Source organism: Anguilla anguilla, chromosome 5 (assembly GCF_013347855.1).
Source record: "Anguilla anguilla isolate fAngAng1 chromosome 5, fAngAng1.pri, whole genome shotgun sequence".
Classification (NCBI taxonomy): Eukaryota; Metazoa; Chordata; class Actinopteri; order Anguilliformes; family Anguillidae; genus Anguilla; species Anguilla anguilla.
This window is the reverse complement of record NC_049205.1, coordinates 48,511,562-48,527,225: the sequence shown is the minus strand read 5'-3', so window position 1 is coordinate 48,527,225 and position 15,664 is coordinate 48,511,562. Positions and strand designations below refer to the sequence as shown.

At 43.9% G+C, this 15,664-nt stretch overlaps 1 protein-coding gene across 1 annotated transcript; it reads right to left on the bottom strand.

Annotated features, from left to right (window-relative positions):
* Positions 1-594: 594 nt before the first annotated feature.
* On the bottom strand, positions 595-13,198 carry serinc4 (serine incorporator 4). Its single transcript, XM_035417033.1, has 12 exons — positions 12,681-13,198; positions 10,263-10,430; positions 9,817-9,995; positions 9,007-9,086; positions 8,057-8,150; positions 6,855-7,066; positions 5,802-5,897; positions 3,125-3,251; positions 2,699-2,771; positions 2,477-2,516; positions 1,933-2,083; positions 595-1,587 (listed from the first exon to the last, which is right to left on the bottom strand). Exons 1-12 carry the CDS (start codon positions 12,747-12,749, stop codon positions 1,386-1,388), a joined length of 1,491 nt encoding a protein of 496 aa, XP_035272924.1. The 5' UTR covers positions 12,750-13,198; the 3' UTR covers positions 595-1,385.
* Positions 13,199-15,664: the final 2,466 nt, after the last annotated feature.

The window sequence follows — 15,664 nt, the reverse complement described above, 5'->3', positions numbered from 1 at the left end:
ACCTTCTTGCTGTGAGGCAACAGTGCTACATAAAAAGGAAGCATAAAAGGAAGATATCTCACTCTTCTTTCAAATATCAGTTGGTTTTATTTGAGAATTAGAAAATCACCAGTCGTTTTGACTGTTGCCATAATCATCCTGATAATGACAACAGCCAAAGCACTGGTGATACTCAAATTATCAGTAAATGAAAGCTTATGTTGGCAGAAGAATGTTTGACTTTCCTCTTTATATTTATATTTCAATCCCCTCTGACAGAACTACTATATCATCCTAATGTTTGGGAACAGTGAAATCTGCAGAAACTAGCTCAGAATGGGAGAAGTGAGTCACACGTCTCCTTATCAAACCTGCTCTAAATTAGTCTGCTTGTATAGGATTATTACATGGGAGAAATTATGACAACTGCAATTAATTAACCTTACTGTCGTTGAGAATGGTGGATTTAGGACACTTATCTAGATAAAGTCCAGATGTTGCTGCTTTTTCAAGAAAACATGGTCAAAGGTTCAAGCAGCAAATATATATATCGTACAGAAAGTTATATATATATATATATATAGTACAGAAAGTTATTAACAAATCACACAGGGACCATTTGTTGAAAAAATGTATTTAAAAAAATACCTTGATTTGTCACAGCTGTCATGGCAATATGTTTCCAGCTTGGTTCACAATCGTTCCAGTGCTCAAATATTTACATCTCACAAGGAAAAATGATAAACACTATGCTGTTACTGCATACATTGCATTCGCTCCCCATGGCCTAACTGTGTTAGTTGTGGGAGTAAGAGTTTCTCCCAGGACATAGCCTTTGAAACAGGTTACAGAGTGGCCACAGATCACAGCAAATGTGAGGAAGCCATTGCTCAGAAACGGAAGGCTGCTTGAAATTGTTTGAATTACAAACCAACTATTTGAAAAATCACCTTCTTATGCGTTACTTGGCTGTCTTTTCTGAAACTGGTGCTCTATGACTAAATTCAGCATTAAAAAATATAATTATATCATCAGGATATCTGAGCACATAAAATGGACCAGACATCTTGGTAGCTTCCATTAAATCAGAATAGAACAGTCCAGCTTAGCTTACGGTTCCCTCTGGCAATCTGCAAAATGCAGTATGTTTTAAACCAGCCTAAGCCCTGGTTATGGCCTTCTCAGGCTTATATCATTGGCCTTGTTTTTATTATCCTTCCTGGCTCTCAACCCAGTTGCGTCTGAGTTCATGCCAACATTAGGAATGCTGGAGCCCTATCAGTAGCAAGGGCAGCGTTCCTCAGCACGGGGCAGTACAGGGAGGCTTAGGGCAAGCTATCCACAGGGCAACACTCTCGTGTGCATCCGTCCCTGGCGGCACCGGGGCCCTGCAAGCCTGTGTGCCGTCACACGATGACACTGACGTGGCGGTGCGACCTTCTCCTGATCCGTGACCTCCGGGGTCGCGACTTGGACTCGGAGCGGCAGAGTGGACCCAGCAGCAGCCAAAGGTAGAGGACTACGCAGGCCCAACATGAAACCATCTTCACCCAGAAGGTGGACCAGCTGCCATGGGTGAAGGTAGTTTCCAGGACTGCTGACTCGTAGCTGAAGGTAAGAGAGGGGTTCAATTTCAATAACTTAGTTTGGAAAAAAACCTGTATCATATGTACATCTTTATACATAGAATTTGGTCAATACAAACCTGTATGGGTTTGTATGTGTGTGGGGTGGGGGGGTTGTGTGCACAGTATTTTTAGAATAAGCAATTTCCTCAATGGGAAAATGATATCATTGATCATCTCCAAGAAATTATATGTTCCATATTATATGGAAAATCTGTGCTTGTAGAGATTTATGAAAGCCTCAAATTCCATCTGCTGTTTTGGAATGCATTTCCAACAGCTTTTTGGACACTTCAGTTGTAGTTTGTATGCCAAGTGACCTACTGACCTGAACCAATTGGTGAGGGTCATCATGACATAGAGGGAGGCCAAGAAGAAGACAAAATGGAAAAAGAAGTAGCTGTACGCAACCCGCTGGTTTTCATTGTGGATCACCTTCTGGCAGCCTTTATTCTCATGATCAATCTCCATCTCTTCCTCTACAGAGAGGAAAAAGGCTACCAGTCAGAAAGCTACAGCAAGATGATATGAATTTATTTTTTACAGTGTATCCTTGTATGACAAAAGCACTAATGGAAAAGGAAGTATTCACATAGGTAAGCAATGCTAAATGGTAAATGGACTGCATTTATATAGCGCTTTTATCCAAAGCGCTTTTACAATTGATGCCTCTCATTCGCCAGAGCAGTTAGGGGTTAGGGGTTAGGTGTCTTGCTCAAGGACACTTCGACACGCCCAGTCTTACAATTGAATGCTGCGCTATCAATTGTAAGACTGTCTCAAATTCACACAACACAAACATGCTGCTTCCTTAATGGCCTCTGGCTGTTAATGGTAGTGTCAGAAATGCTATGCTTCAGACACGGGCTTACCCTCCTCTTGTTCTGGGCAGCAGAAACAACAGCTGGCTTTCTGTGCAGAGGGAGAAAGAGGACAGGTGAGCAACACAGCTGGGTGAGTACAGTTTACAGATACTGCGAGTGCATCACCTCACCTAAAGAACACGTACGTGTGGGAACTCCCAAACCCCACTCACAAACCCAGTAACCTTCAACAATCAGCAGCAACAGAATTGATATGTTATGAAACTCTACCTGGAATTCATAGCGATAAACTTTGATCATCCAGAAGGGACCAAACATTTCTGCGAGATAAGAGGCTTCGTTGCTGATAAAAAAAAATAAAAAAGCAATAGTTACTCTCGACCAGGTCAAAAGCAGTGAAGATACAAGAAATATCTGCACAAACATGATATGATCAAAACTTTAAAGCTAGAGGACAACAGTTTGCGCCATAGTAGGCAGGTAGTTGGACTGTTCAGGACCAGACGTAACATAATGTTTGGTCTACTATAAACAGTAGTAAATATGACTAGCTTTGAGGGGCTCAGTGGGCATTTCATGTCATTAAACATTCTTATGTTTCCACGTTCTAATTTTGTCTCTCTGCACCAAAGGGAATTGTCTTCTTGGATTTATTTGTAGAAAGCGGGTTCCACTGCAGTTTCTGAGCACACCTACCATGCAAAGAGCACGCAACAGTACATAATGGCCGCCCCGATGATTGCCACAGCATTGCCCTCCTTCTGTATCCCATCGCGACCAATGTTGGGGTAGCAAACCGTCATGTTCCGCCCTTGGAACTCCACTGCAAGCAACACAGACACATTAATGACATTAGCTTTTCGCCTCATTCATCTGTCAAGCAGACATGGAGTGGTCCCATTTACCTATCAGTCTAGCGCTTTACAGATCTACATGCTGCATCACATGCCATTTAGTTACCCCTTGAGAAACATCATCTCCTGCTTTGTGGAAGAAAAACATCTAGGCATGAGAGGATAACATAGTCAGAGGAATGTGAAAGAAAAACAAATCTATTAAGACCACATGAATAGACCTGGTTCATGCAGGTGTGTGTTCTTTCCCCATCATTTCGTATGGTTATGCCTTCAGAGATATTACAGGAGATTATGTTTCCTTCAGTCCTGTAGGCAGAGGGGGCTGTCACTGGTAGTTTGACGTGAGTGAGCAAACTGTAGCCCTACAGTGTTTGTTATGTGGCGCCAGAGGTGTCAGATATGGGCCAGTGTGTGTCTGCTTGTTTGTGTGTCTCTCTATCACATATAATTCCTGATGCCCCAGACCGACCCAGTGTCCCATCTCCCTGGCATTTTGGAATGACCCTGATGTGTCATGGCTGCCCTTTGCACTGGCAAGACGGGTACACACACAACAAACTGGTGTTTTAGGGACGGGATGGGACAGGGAGCATGGGAGGGCTGGATTTCAGAGCAGAGCCAGCTGAGGGCGCACAGCAAAAACCTGGGCAACATGAAAACACAGGCTAATTACAGGGCGTAATGTATGCCACTCACACGCAAGTCAGGAATTCAAAACAAAACACCATGGAAACACAGCCAAAAACAGGACACTTTCAGTTGTTTTCAGATCATTTATAAGATATCAACAAAGCCATGGGATGAGAACGAACAGTTCTTCCCTTCACCCTCTGAACTCAAAGCATGTTCTCAGAACAGTGTGTGGCAACAGTGTGTGTGAGCGGAACAGGACTATGCACATGAGCACTGAGCACGTTACCAATGTCTCAATCAGGAGCGTTTCTGGAGCCAAACGTTATGAACAGAAGATCATAGCACCCTAAGGACACACACACTCACAGGGAGCCAAACAGTTTTTTGGTGAAGGCAAATTAGGGTGACAGCTGTATATTTATTGCTCAGAAAATACTGTGTGTGTGTGTGTGTGTGTGTGTGTGTGTGTGTGTGAGTAAGTATTTGTGTGTGTGTTGAAAAGCTGTTTTTATAGCAGGCCAATGGTGCATATTTCCTGAACAAGTTGAAACACAGGTTCACTCTGCCGCAGGACAGCACACCCTCGCTTCGGCGTACGCTGCTGGAACATAACAGTCGGGCAGCACTGTGGCCGGAAGCAGAGCTAGAAAGGAGGTCAAAGCTGAACTTTAATAAACTGCCTGCTGATTAAAAATTGCCCTTTGCTATGCTCGCATTGATGTTATGTGGTTAAACAACCACTGCACCCTGTTATCAGGTCCATTGGTGCAGCAATGGTGTTTAATTGAGCGTGAGGTTAACTGGTATCACAAGCAGTGAAATTTCAGAAGTTAGTTTAGCTACTCAAAAAATTGCTCCGTTTTATTAACAAATGGTTCAAGTTTTCGAGGACACGGTCATTGCGCCCTTTGTAGGAATCAGAGGGGTGGATAACCCTTTCAGGGCTTCCCAAACTGTTCCCACCCTGTTTGGCTGCCTGCCAGTATCGACCACAAGGATAATGGTACATAGAACACCTAATTTTGCTCTCTCTCCCTCACAGACACACACACTTTAATTCACATAGACCTAGTCTTAAACAAATACCAGCTTGAACTCGTGAATTGAACTTGAATTTCATGAAGAGAAGCGCAGATGACAGAATAGGGGCATGCTTGATGGATAGTATAAATTTTAATCAAGGAAAAAAATATTCATATATATCCAGATGAAGCAATGCTTCTTTTGTTTGTTAACTGTACCATGTTTGAAAGATGGAATTGTGTTGTTGTTTTAAAGATGTAAGGTCAGTTGTCTCTAAGTCCGTGCTGCTTCCTCACTTCCTTGTCTTGGGCATTGTGTGTAGCCATGTCCTTTTCAAAAACCTACAGACATGTCTTGTCAGTGCTGATTTCCTCTACAATCAGCCACTTGTCTGTCCCTCAGCAATATTTCATCTCAGGCCCTTAGTGGTCAAGTGAGCACCACAAAATCACTTCAAATTTCTGTACTCATTTTTTCTTCTTCTTTCTCATTTGACTATCACATGTTTGGTCTTGTGCTGGGTAATAACTCCTTTCTTCAGAGGCAAAAGGGCCAGCTTTAGGGAGAAGAAGACCTTTACAGGTGTAGACAGAGAGACCGAGCAGGAGTGGATTTAGGGGACCAGCATACAGACTCACAGAAATGTGTAAGAGTGTGTAATGATACCACCAGCTTGGATTACTGTGCTATTAAATTGTCATCTTATGCTGCAGGAATGTAAAATATCCCCTCCCCTTCCCATAAAGCGCATAATGTAATGGGAATGCATGTTAGCACAGGTACGTGAGCGCCCTTTCAACCCCAGAGCTGAACAGATTACACGGATTAAAGTTCACATCCCGGAATGGTGGCGTGGGTACCTCTTTCTGGTGGACGGCTGGAGAGGGCGGAGAAAGTCAGGTACATGACGTAACAGCTGATGATGGAGGCCTGGAGTAGTCCGGAGCGAGGCTGTCCTGAAAACCACATCACAGAGCGAAATGATCGTGAAGACAGCACCTACATCTCAGAGGTGAAGGGTAATGTAGACAGCACCTTCATCACAGAGGTGAAGGGTAATGTAGACAGCACCTTCATCACAGAGTTCAGGACTCACAAAGAGAGCATTTGCATCTCTGAGCTGAGAGGTCAAAAAACCAAGTACATCACAGCATGGAGGAGATATAATAACCACATACATTTCAGAGGTCAGGGGGTCATAGAGACAGCAAGTATATCATCAAGTTGAGAGGTTATTGAGACAGTCTGTACATCACAGAGCATGAAGGTCCAAAGACATGACAGAACAGGGAATCACAGGAGAAGACTTTGTGCCTAGCACAGAGTATGGTGGGGGGAGTTCAGAAAGATGATATTTAAAAAACAGTTCATAGGAGTGAGGAGGACACCCTGAATACAACAGACTGAGGGTGGGGTCTAGAAGTTTCATACAACGCAGACCTAATGATAACAGTGATTCTTCCAGTGTAAATGCATACAAGCCATTTAAGGAACATTGATAAAATCTCGACACATACAGGTGAAGGTGCCCTGAAGCATAAAGCACTGGTGTACAGTAAATAATAAGAAAAATGTCACAAAGATTACATCAGGTTTTTTCTGACAGGTCCATTTCAACTTTACATTTGACACATTTATGTACAAGAAGTAGCCCATGGCTCATAGGATGTTTTCTTAGCATGGAATCTTTTTTTTCTACGTACAAGTACAAGAAAGACAAGACCCATAATTCACTACATCAACTCAGTGTTCCTCTCGTCTGTGACAAAGTGTGTGTGTGTGTGTGTGTTTGTGCATGCCAGTGTGAGAACATCTAGAGTGTGTCTGCATGCCTGTATGAGGATGTATTGTGTGTGTGTGTGTGTGTGTGTGTGCGCGGGGGGATTGTAGGAGCAGGAGAAATGGACACTCACTTTCCTGCACACAGGGAGTGACAGCGATGAAGGACATGAGGCCACACAGGCCCAGGTTGGTCCACAGCAGGACCTTGTTCAGCTGGCAGGCAGCCGGGTGGGTGTATAACTTGTACATGAAGGTGAAGGCTCCGGTGGCAATGGCGTAAAAGCCCAGGGTGGCGCACAGGACCGCCAGGTACCACCGCTTGTCCTCAGCAGCACCCGTCAACCTGAGGGAACAGCCAGACCAGAGACTCCTGAACTACACTCCACCTACTCAACCGTAGCTCAAACCCTCATATGTCTCCATTACAACTTGGCACAAAAATACTCGCGGACTCACATTACAGAATCAAACTGCTAAGACCCCATGACACCTCTAAGAGGATTTCTCGTAGCGTATGTTTGAGTTGGAAGGGGTCCAAACGCCAAAAAAAGCTTCCGTACATTTGAAAGCTGTAATGAAGGGCACGCTACAGGGTGACATCTCCCAGCACAGCGCCTGGAGTTTATGGAAACATCTGGGAGCAAGCTGTCTTGCGTGGGTGGATGAGCACGAGCGCAGAAAGAGTGCGAATCACGTAGGCCCACTCCCCTCGACAGACATTTTGTTTCAATCAGTCCGACTGATTTATCTGACAGCCATCCAGAGGGGGGGGCTCGGAGCCGCTCTGTTCCAGATGCGTCCACAGACTGCAGAGGATGCTGCAGCCACAAGGAGGTGGATGGACAGGACCGCCATAGCTGAGGCCCTCATATGTCTCCATTACGGTTGCATTGGTGGGACAATTGGCTTGTGTCCAAAGCCTGCTGCTCCAACAAGTGAGGAGAAAATATGAGCTAAAATATAGTTACACTCCACTAAGTACAACCTTGCACCAGATGTGCAGGGAGATCCATCAGGGCAGGATACTCCCGTGGGCCTGGAAGCCTGGAGTACAGCAAGCTGTGGTTTGGGACACTTTGGCGGCAGGTTATGATGGAAAGATCCCTGTTTGGGCCTCCCAACATCACTTTATTGAGCTGCAACCCCCCCACCACACACACAAACACACACACAAACTGTACACACACACACACACACACAAACACACACACACATACACACACACACACACACATACACAAGCACAAACACATACACACACAAACACACACATACACAAGCACAAACACATACGCACACAAACACACACACACACTCCTCCATCTCCTCTCACCAGTTCTTGTTCCAGGTGTGAGCGAATGCCGTGATGAGGACAAGCTGAATCAGGATGAAGGCAAAACCACCTGCCACACCGACATAGTGCCAGGCTGGACAGACAAAGAGAGAGAGAATAACACTCTGATGACCTGTAGCCACTCCCATATCCGGCAGGAGGCCAAAGACACGCTACAATTCCCAATGACATGAGTGTCTGCATTCAAAAAGATTTATAAAAACCCAAATAAGCTAAATCTAAACCACAGGGAGATTTACAGTACTGCACATGATAATGATTCAAGTAGGCTGGCTGATTATGCTGCTACAGTTTACAGCAGTGTTCCTGCAGCGCCACCTTGTAGTATCCTGGTGTAAGTACATTTACATTCATCCTAAATACTGTATATGTGGCATCATCACAGAGGTGTGTAAAAGCTAGCAGAGGAAAGAGAATAAAATATACGATCTAAAATATTGCTGAACACAAATATTTAACAGATGTTAATGTGGTGATCTCATTCAGCTGGAATGTGAAAACTATGCGGCTTTTGAAAAAAAAGTAGAAGTAAAAATGAGTGTCTATCAGCATTCCAGACTTATCACATTAGACCATGAAAAAGGCAGTACTTATCAGCAGCTGGCCTCAGCTTCACCACAGGCTCTATCACAACATGTGTCTTATCATGTGAAGAAGTGGCCCATTAGGGTCACCTCATCAGATAAGCTATGTGTTACAAAGTTCTCAGAGATAGCATTGAGCTTTGTGGATCGTTGTGGGCCCCCGCAGTTCTTATCTTTGAAAATTCAATACGGTGCTTTTAGCAAAACCCCGCACAAAATGTTTCTTATTAAGACCATAACCTTTAATTATCGACCACACAAATCTTTGCTATGTATGTATTCCAGTGTCTTGAAGTTTTTATGTATCCATGTGTGCGTGTGTGTATGTGCGTCTGTTTCACTTACCATGTAGGAAGGATTCTGTTGGGATGAAGAAGGCAGCAGCACACATCCCTAAAAGGGTAATGAACTTCAGAAACCAGAACCTGCAGCAAGAAAGACGGGGGATAGGAGAGTCAGTGACATGCAGAGGACATGAAGATGACAGAGACATGCTGGAATATGGCATAATGTAAAGCGAAAGGATGAAACATTCATTTGTGTAACAGATGGATAAAGTGGTTGTCACGGTACAGCCACACATCCTGTGAGAGGGGACAGGCAGCTTGGAGGGCAATGTGTGGGCAGAGATCTAATCTGCCAGGCCAAGCAAATGGCTTCCAGCACCACCTGCTCATGCCCAGGTTTTGTGCCCAGGCTTGGATATGAGCCATGGGACAAAGGGGGCGCTAGCCCAACACCCACTGGGTTGTGTGTTTGATGTAACTTTGGGTAATTTTTCTAATTTTGATTTTGATTGTTTTTCTCAGAATATTTTCAGACTCTGGCTTACATCCCAATATATATTTTCTACTTTTCAATAGCAAGCCAATAGATTTTCCAGGTCTCATTGAGGAACTAGATTTGACAAAAAAAATTTTAATCAATCAACCAACCAATTAATGTCACTCTGTGAGGGCACACACCGATATGTTCTCTGACACACCTGTAACTAGCAACAAACCTCCTTCTGTGGGCAACACTTGTCAGTACTAATGCATTTGGACTACAATCTTGTTCTGTCTATGTATCAAGTTCATACCAAAAGCATTCGCAGCCACAAATATGTAATTTACTATCTAGCATGCTTTGGAATTTATTAGCTGGAGTCCTGACCCATTGTGGATGAATGCGCGAAAGTCCTGGTTGGACTTGACATCGATGAGAAAGAGCGCCATCATCAGGTGGAAGCAGGCGGTGCCGAAGCACACCCTGTAAACCGCTGAGTACCCCACCAGCATCTCACAGTCCCCACCTCCACGGGCCTGATCGCACACCAGGGTGAAGAAAGGCACCTGAAACACAGAGAGACACAGGAGCTAGCACACGAGCGCTCTGCTCTTGCGTGTTTGGTGGCGGGGGATTAACAGGACCTTTATTGAATGTGACTTAACACAGCAAATGGCAAAGCTCATTGACAAACAAATCAGAGGATTTGCAGAATAAAGAATGACAAGGGAGCAACTGTCACCAAAGCCCTTCGCCGCAGATGCATTCTGGTCACTGAGAGAAACACGGCCCCCTCGCTCCCCGCGAAGTGCCGCCACAGCGAAGCCACTTACGTTCTCTCTCACTGCTTCAGTCACAGTCCGGGACAGCATGAGGCACGAGACAGCACAGGCCAGGATGTGGAACAGGATGTACATGATCCGTGTGCTGGAGGAAGACTTGACGGGAGGACAGAAGGCGCAGCACAGAGAACAAGGGGCGGGGCCACAGCAGCAACATATCTGTTGAACCAACAGAGAAGAAGGGTCAAGTTTCAATAGCTTTTATTCTAGACTTAACTAGAATAACACATCATTACAAAGTTTAAATATAACAAATAAGGTGGCATATAAGAGTCTCGACAGTAACAACATTAATTCATTTAGAATTTGAACCTTTAGCATTTTACCTATAAGTAGAGTTGTGTCATCATGTGCCACCTTCCTCACACTGACAGCACGGTCACTCAAAGAGCCACAACTGGGAACTAGACCACAGCAACCAGAGGAATATTGGTGGTATATTCAGCTCTTAAACAGATCTGTCTTCAGTTCAAAAATGGGGATGGCCAGCCTACATTTTTATATCTGAGGGTCAGGGCCACTTCAGGGGAGGGAATTAATTCAGATAGCAGCAGCATCTGGGTGCTTCTCACAGACAAGGATGGCAGTCTGGAAAAGGGCCAAACAGCACTTACAATGGGCTAAACCCAGAGACAGCTCCAGACCTGGGCCAGACCAAATCCAAGGCCATTCTCTTAATAACAAGAACATCCAGCAGATTAATTAAAAAGAGGACTCTGCTCTGTATTGCTTTTTTTCCAACAAAATCCAGGTGATTAATTTGCTAGTGAGTGCATATTAGCACTAATATGATAGCAAACCCTCACAACAGTGGACCATCACAGTAGATTAATACTTTACATGTAACTTATTTTCTGCCTTATCCACAAAAGCAGCAACATAACATGACAGTAAATTACAATTATCATTGTATCATTGTTAATTAAGTGTAATTGCATCATTGCAAGTTAATTTAATTCCATTGCACCCTACTTCCAACTACTACTGATGTGTTTGAAGAGGGACACTCACACAAAAACAGACCCCCCCACCCTATCCTGAATGGACTTCTCCATTCGGATATATAGACCAGGAGTCTTTGCAAAATGCGATTTGTGTGAACTCATAAGGCCTGTACTAGTGCTGTCATGTCACTGCTCACTGGACCATTAAGGAAATTGTTGTCACTGTAGCTGACTAATAGGAGGTGTAGACTTTCATTATGCAAACACTCTGAGAAGCCATTTGAGCACATGTAATGACTAACACTATGACAAGCACCTGGGTTACAGTCAAGTGGGTTGGGTAGATTAGATGTGGAATATTATTTTGCTGAAGAAAATACTATTATGATACACTGCATAGCCAAAAGTATGTGGATACCTGACATCCAACATCTCAACCACAACTATGGGCATTAATATGAAGTTGGTCCTCCCTTTGCTGCTATTACAACCTCCACTCATCAGGGAAGACTTATAATATATGTTGGAGAATTGCTGCAGGGATTTGCTTCCATTCAGCCAGAAGACCATTAGTGAGGTTGGGCACTGATTGGGTGGTTAGGCCTGGTGCGCAGTTGGCTTTCCAATTGATCCCAAAGGTGTTGGAGGTCAAGGCTCAATGCAGGCTAGTCAAGTCCTTACACTTTGATCTTGAGAAAACCATTGCGATATGGACCTCCCCTCACCAGGGGGCACTGTCATGCTGAAACAGGAAAGGGCCTTCCCCAAACTGTTGCCACAAAGTTGGGAGCACAGAATCTTCTAGAATGTCACTGCATTATGATTTGCCTTCAATAGAACCAAGGGGACAAGCCCAAACCATGAAAATCAGACCCAGACCATGGGGTGTGCAGACACTTTGGTCATGTAGTGTACCACGCATAATTTAGCATTTTCTCTGAATCAAGGCAGCTCCAGCTAAACAACCTCATAAGACATTTGAAAGTGGCAATGGTGAATTATATGTGACATGCAAGAAAGCAAATTGCCAAATTGTCCACATGAGTAATTAAATTCCACTTATATCGAAACTCTCAAATCCAACAGGTATACCTTGCCATTCAGACAAACTGCTACAGACAGCAAGGAAAGAACAAGAGGCAGTTTTTACAGCCAAAAATACACAGAGGCACACAGAATGCAATAATGAAATTCACATAATCCTATTCTAAGCAAAAGCAATCTCTTGTCTATGTGGCATTGTCATCTTCTACAGTAAACACAACAATCTCCCATACCAACACCTGCATCACTGATGTATCAGAGTAAGCAATAAAAGTTTTAACACCCCCCCCCTTTCCACCCACATGCGAAACCTCACATCTGATCATGCTACCCTGCACAGTCCTCTAGTGTACTCCCCAGGTCAACGTCTGCCCTGGGAGCCTTCAAGCCCCGTCTCTTTTTAAACAAGTCTCTTTCTCACCTGATAGGCCAACATGTTGAGGAAGCACTTGCTGAGCCTGCTGCGCCGAAGAGATTGACCTGTTGACATTTTAAGTTGTCTGTGGAGTTCAGTCAAGGTCCCTGGTAAAACTCCTACATCATTTCTTACACTATCTGCGTTGGCAACGACAAGTCAGGCATTATGACGGGCCCACAAACAGGAGTATTGAGAGATATTATCCTGGCAATCGTCCAAATGAACGTCTGTCCTGTGGGACTGGAGATGTCGAGCGTCACCGAAGAGGACTCTCACAGAGCAGTCTTCCGTCTGCCTAGGCGGGTTGCCTTTAGCGCTGGAGCACAGGTCATCACTTTCCCAACATTACTCAGATCCTGCTCAGCGACAGAGGCCCCCCCCACTGTGCAAGCACCCATGCTTTGTCCAAAACACTTGGAAAACACATTTCGCTCCGCGTCCTGAGCCCTGTGTGCTAATGTATTCCGCAGTCAGTGGGACAGTCAGTCCAGTGTCTCGTGTGCCGGTGTGTCCCTCTGCAAATCTGCCAGGAATGAGTCACAGAAATTGCCCAGCCCTCCCCCCCTCTGCCCCTGCTCTACCCAGGGAGATAAGCCACAGAGGACAGCACGGTGCATTGGTCCATCTGTCCCCCCAACCACCCCGCCCCACCGACTGGTAGCGCGAGAGACCAATCATACAATAGGATTTGGCCGAGACCTTAATCGGTTTCAGCAAAGTAATGGAATTACTTCCAACGATGTGATTTTACATGTTTTTGTGCTTAGAGGAGCACCGTTTTCCTCGTCCTTGTACTTACGCCTCCCCCACCCCAGTGTTCCTACCCAACTCTTGTCTGAGCAGTAGGGAAATAGGCCACATTCATAATCCCTTCATTACACTAAGACCTATAACCATGTCAGACAGCGGAAACAGGAGCAGTGCCATCCTCAGGATTTCACCAAGAGAGACGGGATGATAATAATAATAATAATAATAATAATTAAAGCCGCAAGCGGCGTTGGAAGGGGTCCAAGCAGTGGCAGCATCGCGCCCCCTATGGAGCGATTTTAAAAAGGCTTTGTCCTCACGATCATATGCCTTCACCCAACATATCTACTGAATATCATGATGATCGTATGATATATTGATGACTCATGGCCAATTTTGAGCTAAGAGACGCTGTCGGATGACTTAGTTACGTCGCCATGGATGTGTCCTGGCCGCTTCCCGTCAAGGCCTTTACTATGTCGTAACACTTAGATGGCATGTCGTAACACTTGGATGGTCCGGTGTGCATGCACAGCTGCAGTGTTTCTGCGCCGCAACTAAAAAAGGCGTCACACTAGTGTTGTCACGATACCGAAATTTTGACTTTGATACTGATACCAGGTTTAGTATTACGATACTCAATACTGAAATGATACTTGAAACTTAAACGGTGCTAATTCGATACTCGGTACCTAACCATACTGAAATTACCTTAATAGATCAGAAACATAATGTCCACAAGGGTTGACCTCATTTTCTAATTCATGGTTTATTAACAACCTGGTTGATTAACAACCTGTAAGTTGAAGTCTCTTCAACATATTAATATGCATAGGCCTATAGTGTTACAACACTGAACAATAGAAAAACATGTTAAATATATTTCAAAAATTAAACAGTTGTAAAGTAAACAATCTTTAAAACAGGTCTTTCACCTTTAAATAGATTTAAAAACAACATATTTTAATAACAATAAAGCATCTATCTATAATAAAATATTTCCAAATTGGAACACCTATTGCTACTGAAATGAACTGAGTCAAAGCTTGCGCTGTATCAGGGAAGTGAATGCACAAGCGCAGGTCACCTCACTTGGCAACCTTAGTTGCTACTGCCATCTAGCGAAGATTCTGACAAACTACACTTTTCATCCTCTAAATCAGTAATGCGGGAGACACATTTCCCTGGCTTTTACATTTGACGCAGAACTACCGAAGATCGGAAAATTCAAATACGAAACCGTTTTTTTTTTTTTTTTTTTTTAAGTACCGAGAAAGTGCTGAAGTTTTGGTATACCGTGCAACACTACCTCAGACACATATTCCAATCCATTGCTCAGCTTAGCAGAGAATGCCCATTTCAGAGCGCCACAGAGACAGATGGAATAATAACACATGAATGCACATTTCAAATAATAAATACGACATTGATAAAAAACGGAAGAAATACTGAATATCAACTCGCGAATTGCGTGCTGCTCGCAAAGAAGCCTACCGTTTAATTTATTTATTTAGACATTGGCAGATGAGAAGAGTTTTAGTAATGCTGACCTATAAAACGCTATTCCAAAAGCAGAATCAGACATGTTATACATCGTTAGAAAGCTTATAATCTCACCTACTGAATAAATGAACTGTCAATCAAGCCAAATTGGACTAAGAAGAACGACAACGCCGTACGCAACAGGTGTGGTATTACGCACAGCTATTTTTGAGAAAATCCGACATTTCACAAACGGATTATCCAAAACAATATATGGCCGCTCATTCGCAAAAGGGACATCTCTACGCGTAAAACCAATGGTAAGATTGTATATTTATTCAATGTGTAGTCCCAGATATTGACTGTAGAATGACGTGGTAATTTAAAAAAAAAAAGTTAGTCTCGCTTATTTCGTCATTCAGTTAGCAGCGTTTTCACTGCTGTATTGGCATATTTTAGGGCTAATGTCGGGTTCATCTTGTTGCTACGGAATATTGCATTACATTACAGGCATTTGGCAGACGCTCTTATCCAGAGCGATGTACAACAAAATGTATAACCATAACCAGGAACAAGTGTGTCGAAAACCCTAGAGGGCAGTAGCCTACCGTTCTAAGTGCAGGGAACAATCGCATTGTTCAACTTAAACCCTGTAGGTTACACTGATTAACACTAACACAGACAAGAACAGCAACAACGCAGTCCATGCACAAATACAAGCAATAGTTAAGACGAGTTAAGTCACCTACGAAACA

Excerpts from the sequence above, each read along its gene's own strand:
- serinc4 (XM_035417033.1), bottom strand. The coding sequence starts at position 12,749 with ATGTCAACAGGTCAATCTCTTCGGCGCAGCAGGCTCAGCAAGTGCTTC. Across the intron at positions 9,996-10,262 it reads CTGAAGCAGTGAGAGAGAAC|GTGCCTTTCTTCACCCTGGT; the intron begins GTAAGTGGCTTC and ends TCTGTGTTTCAG. Across the intron at positions 3,252-5,801 it reads CAGCCGTCCACCAGAAAGAG|TGGAGTTCCAAGGGCGGAAC; the intron begins GTACCCACGCCA and ends TGTTGCTTGCAG.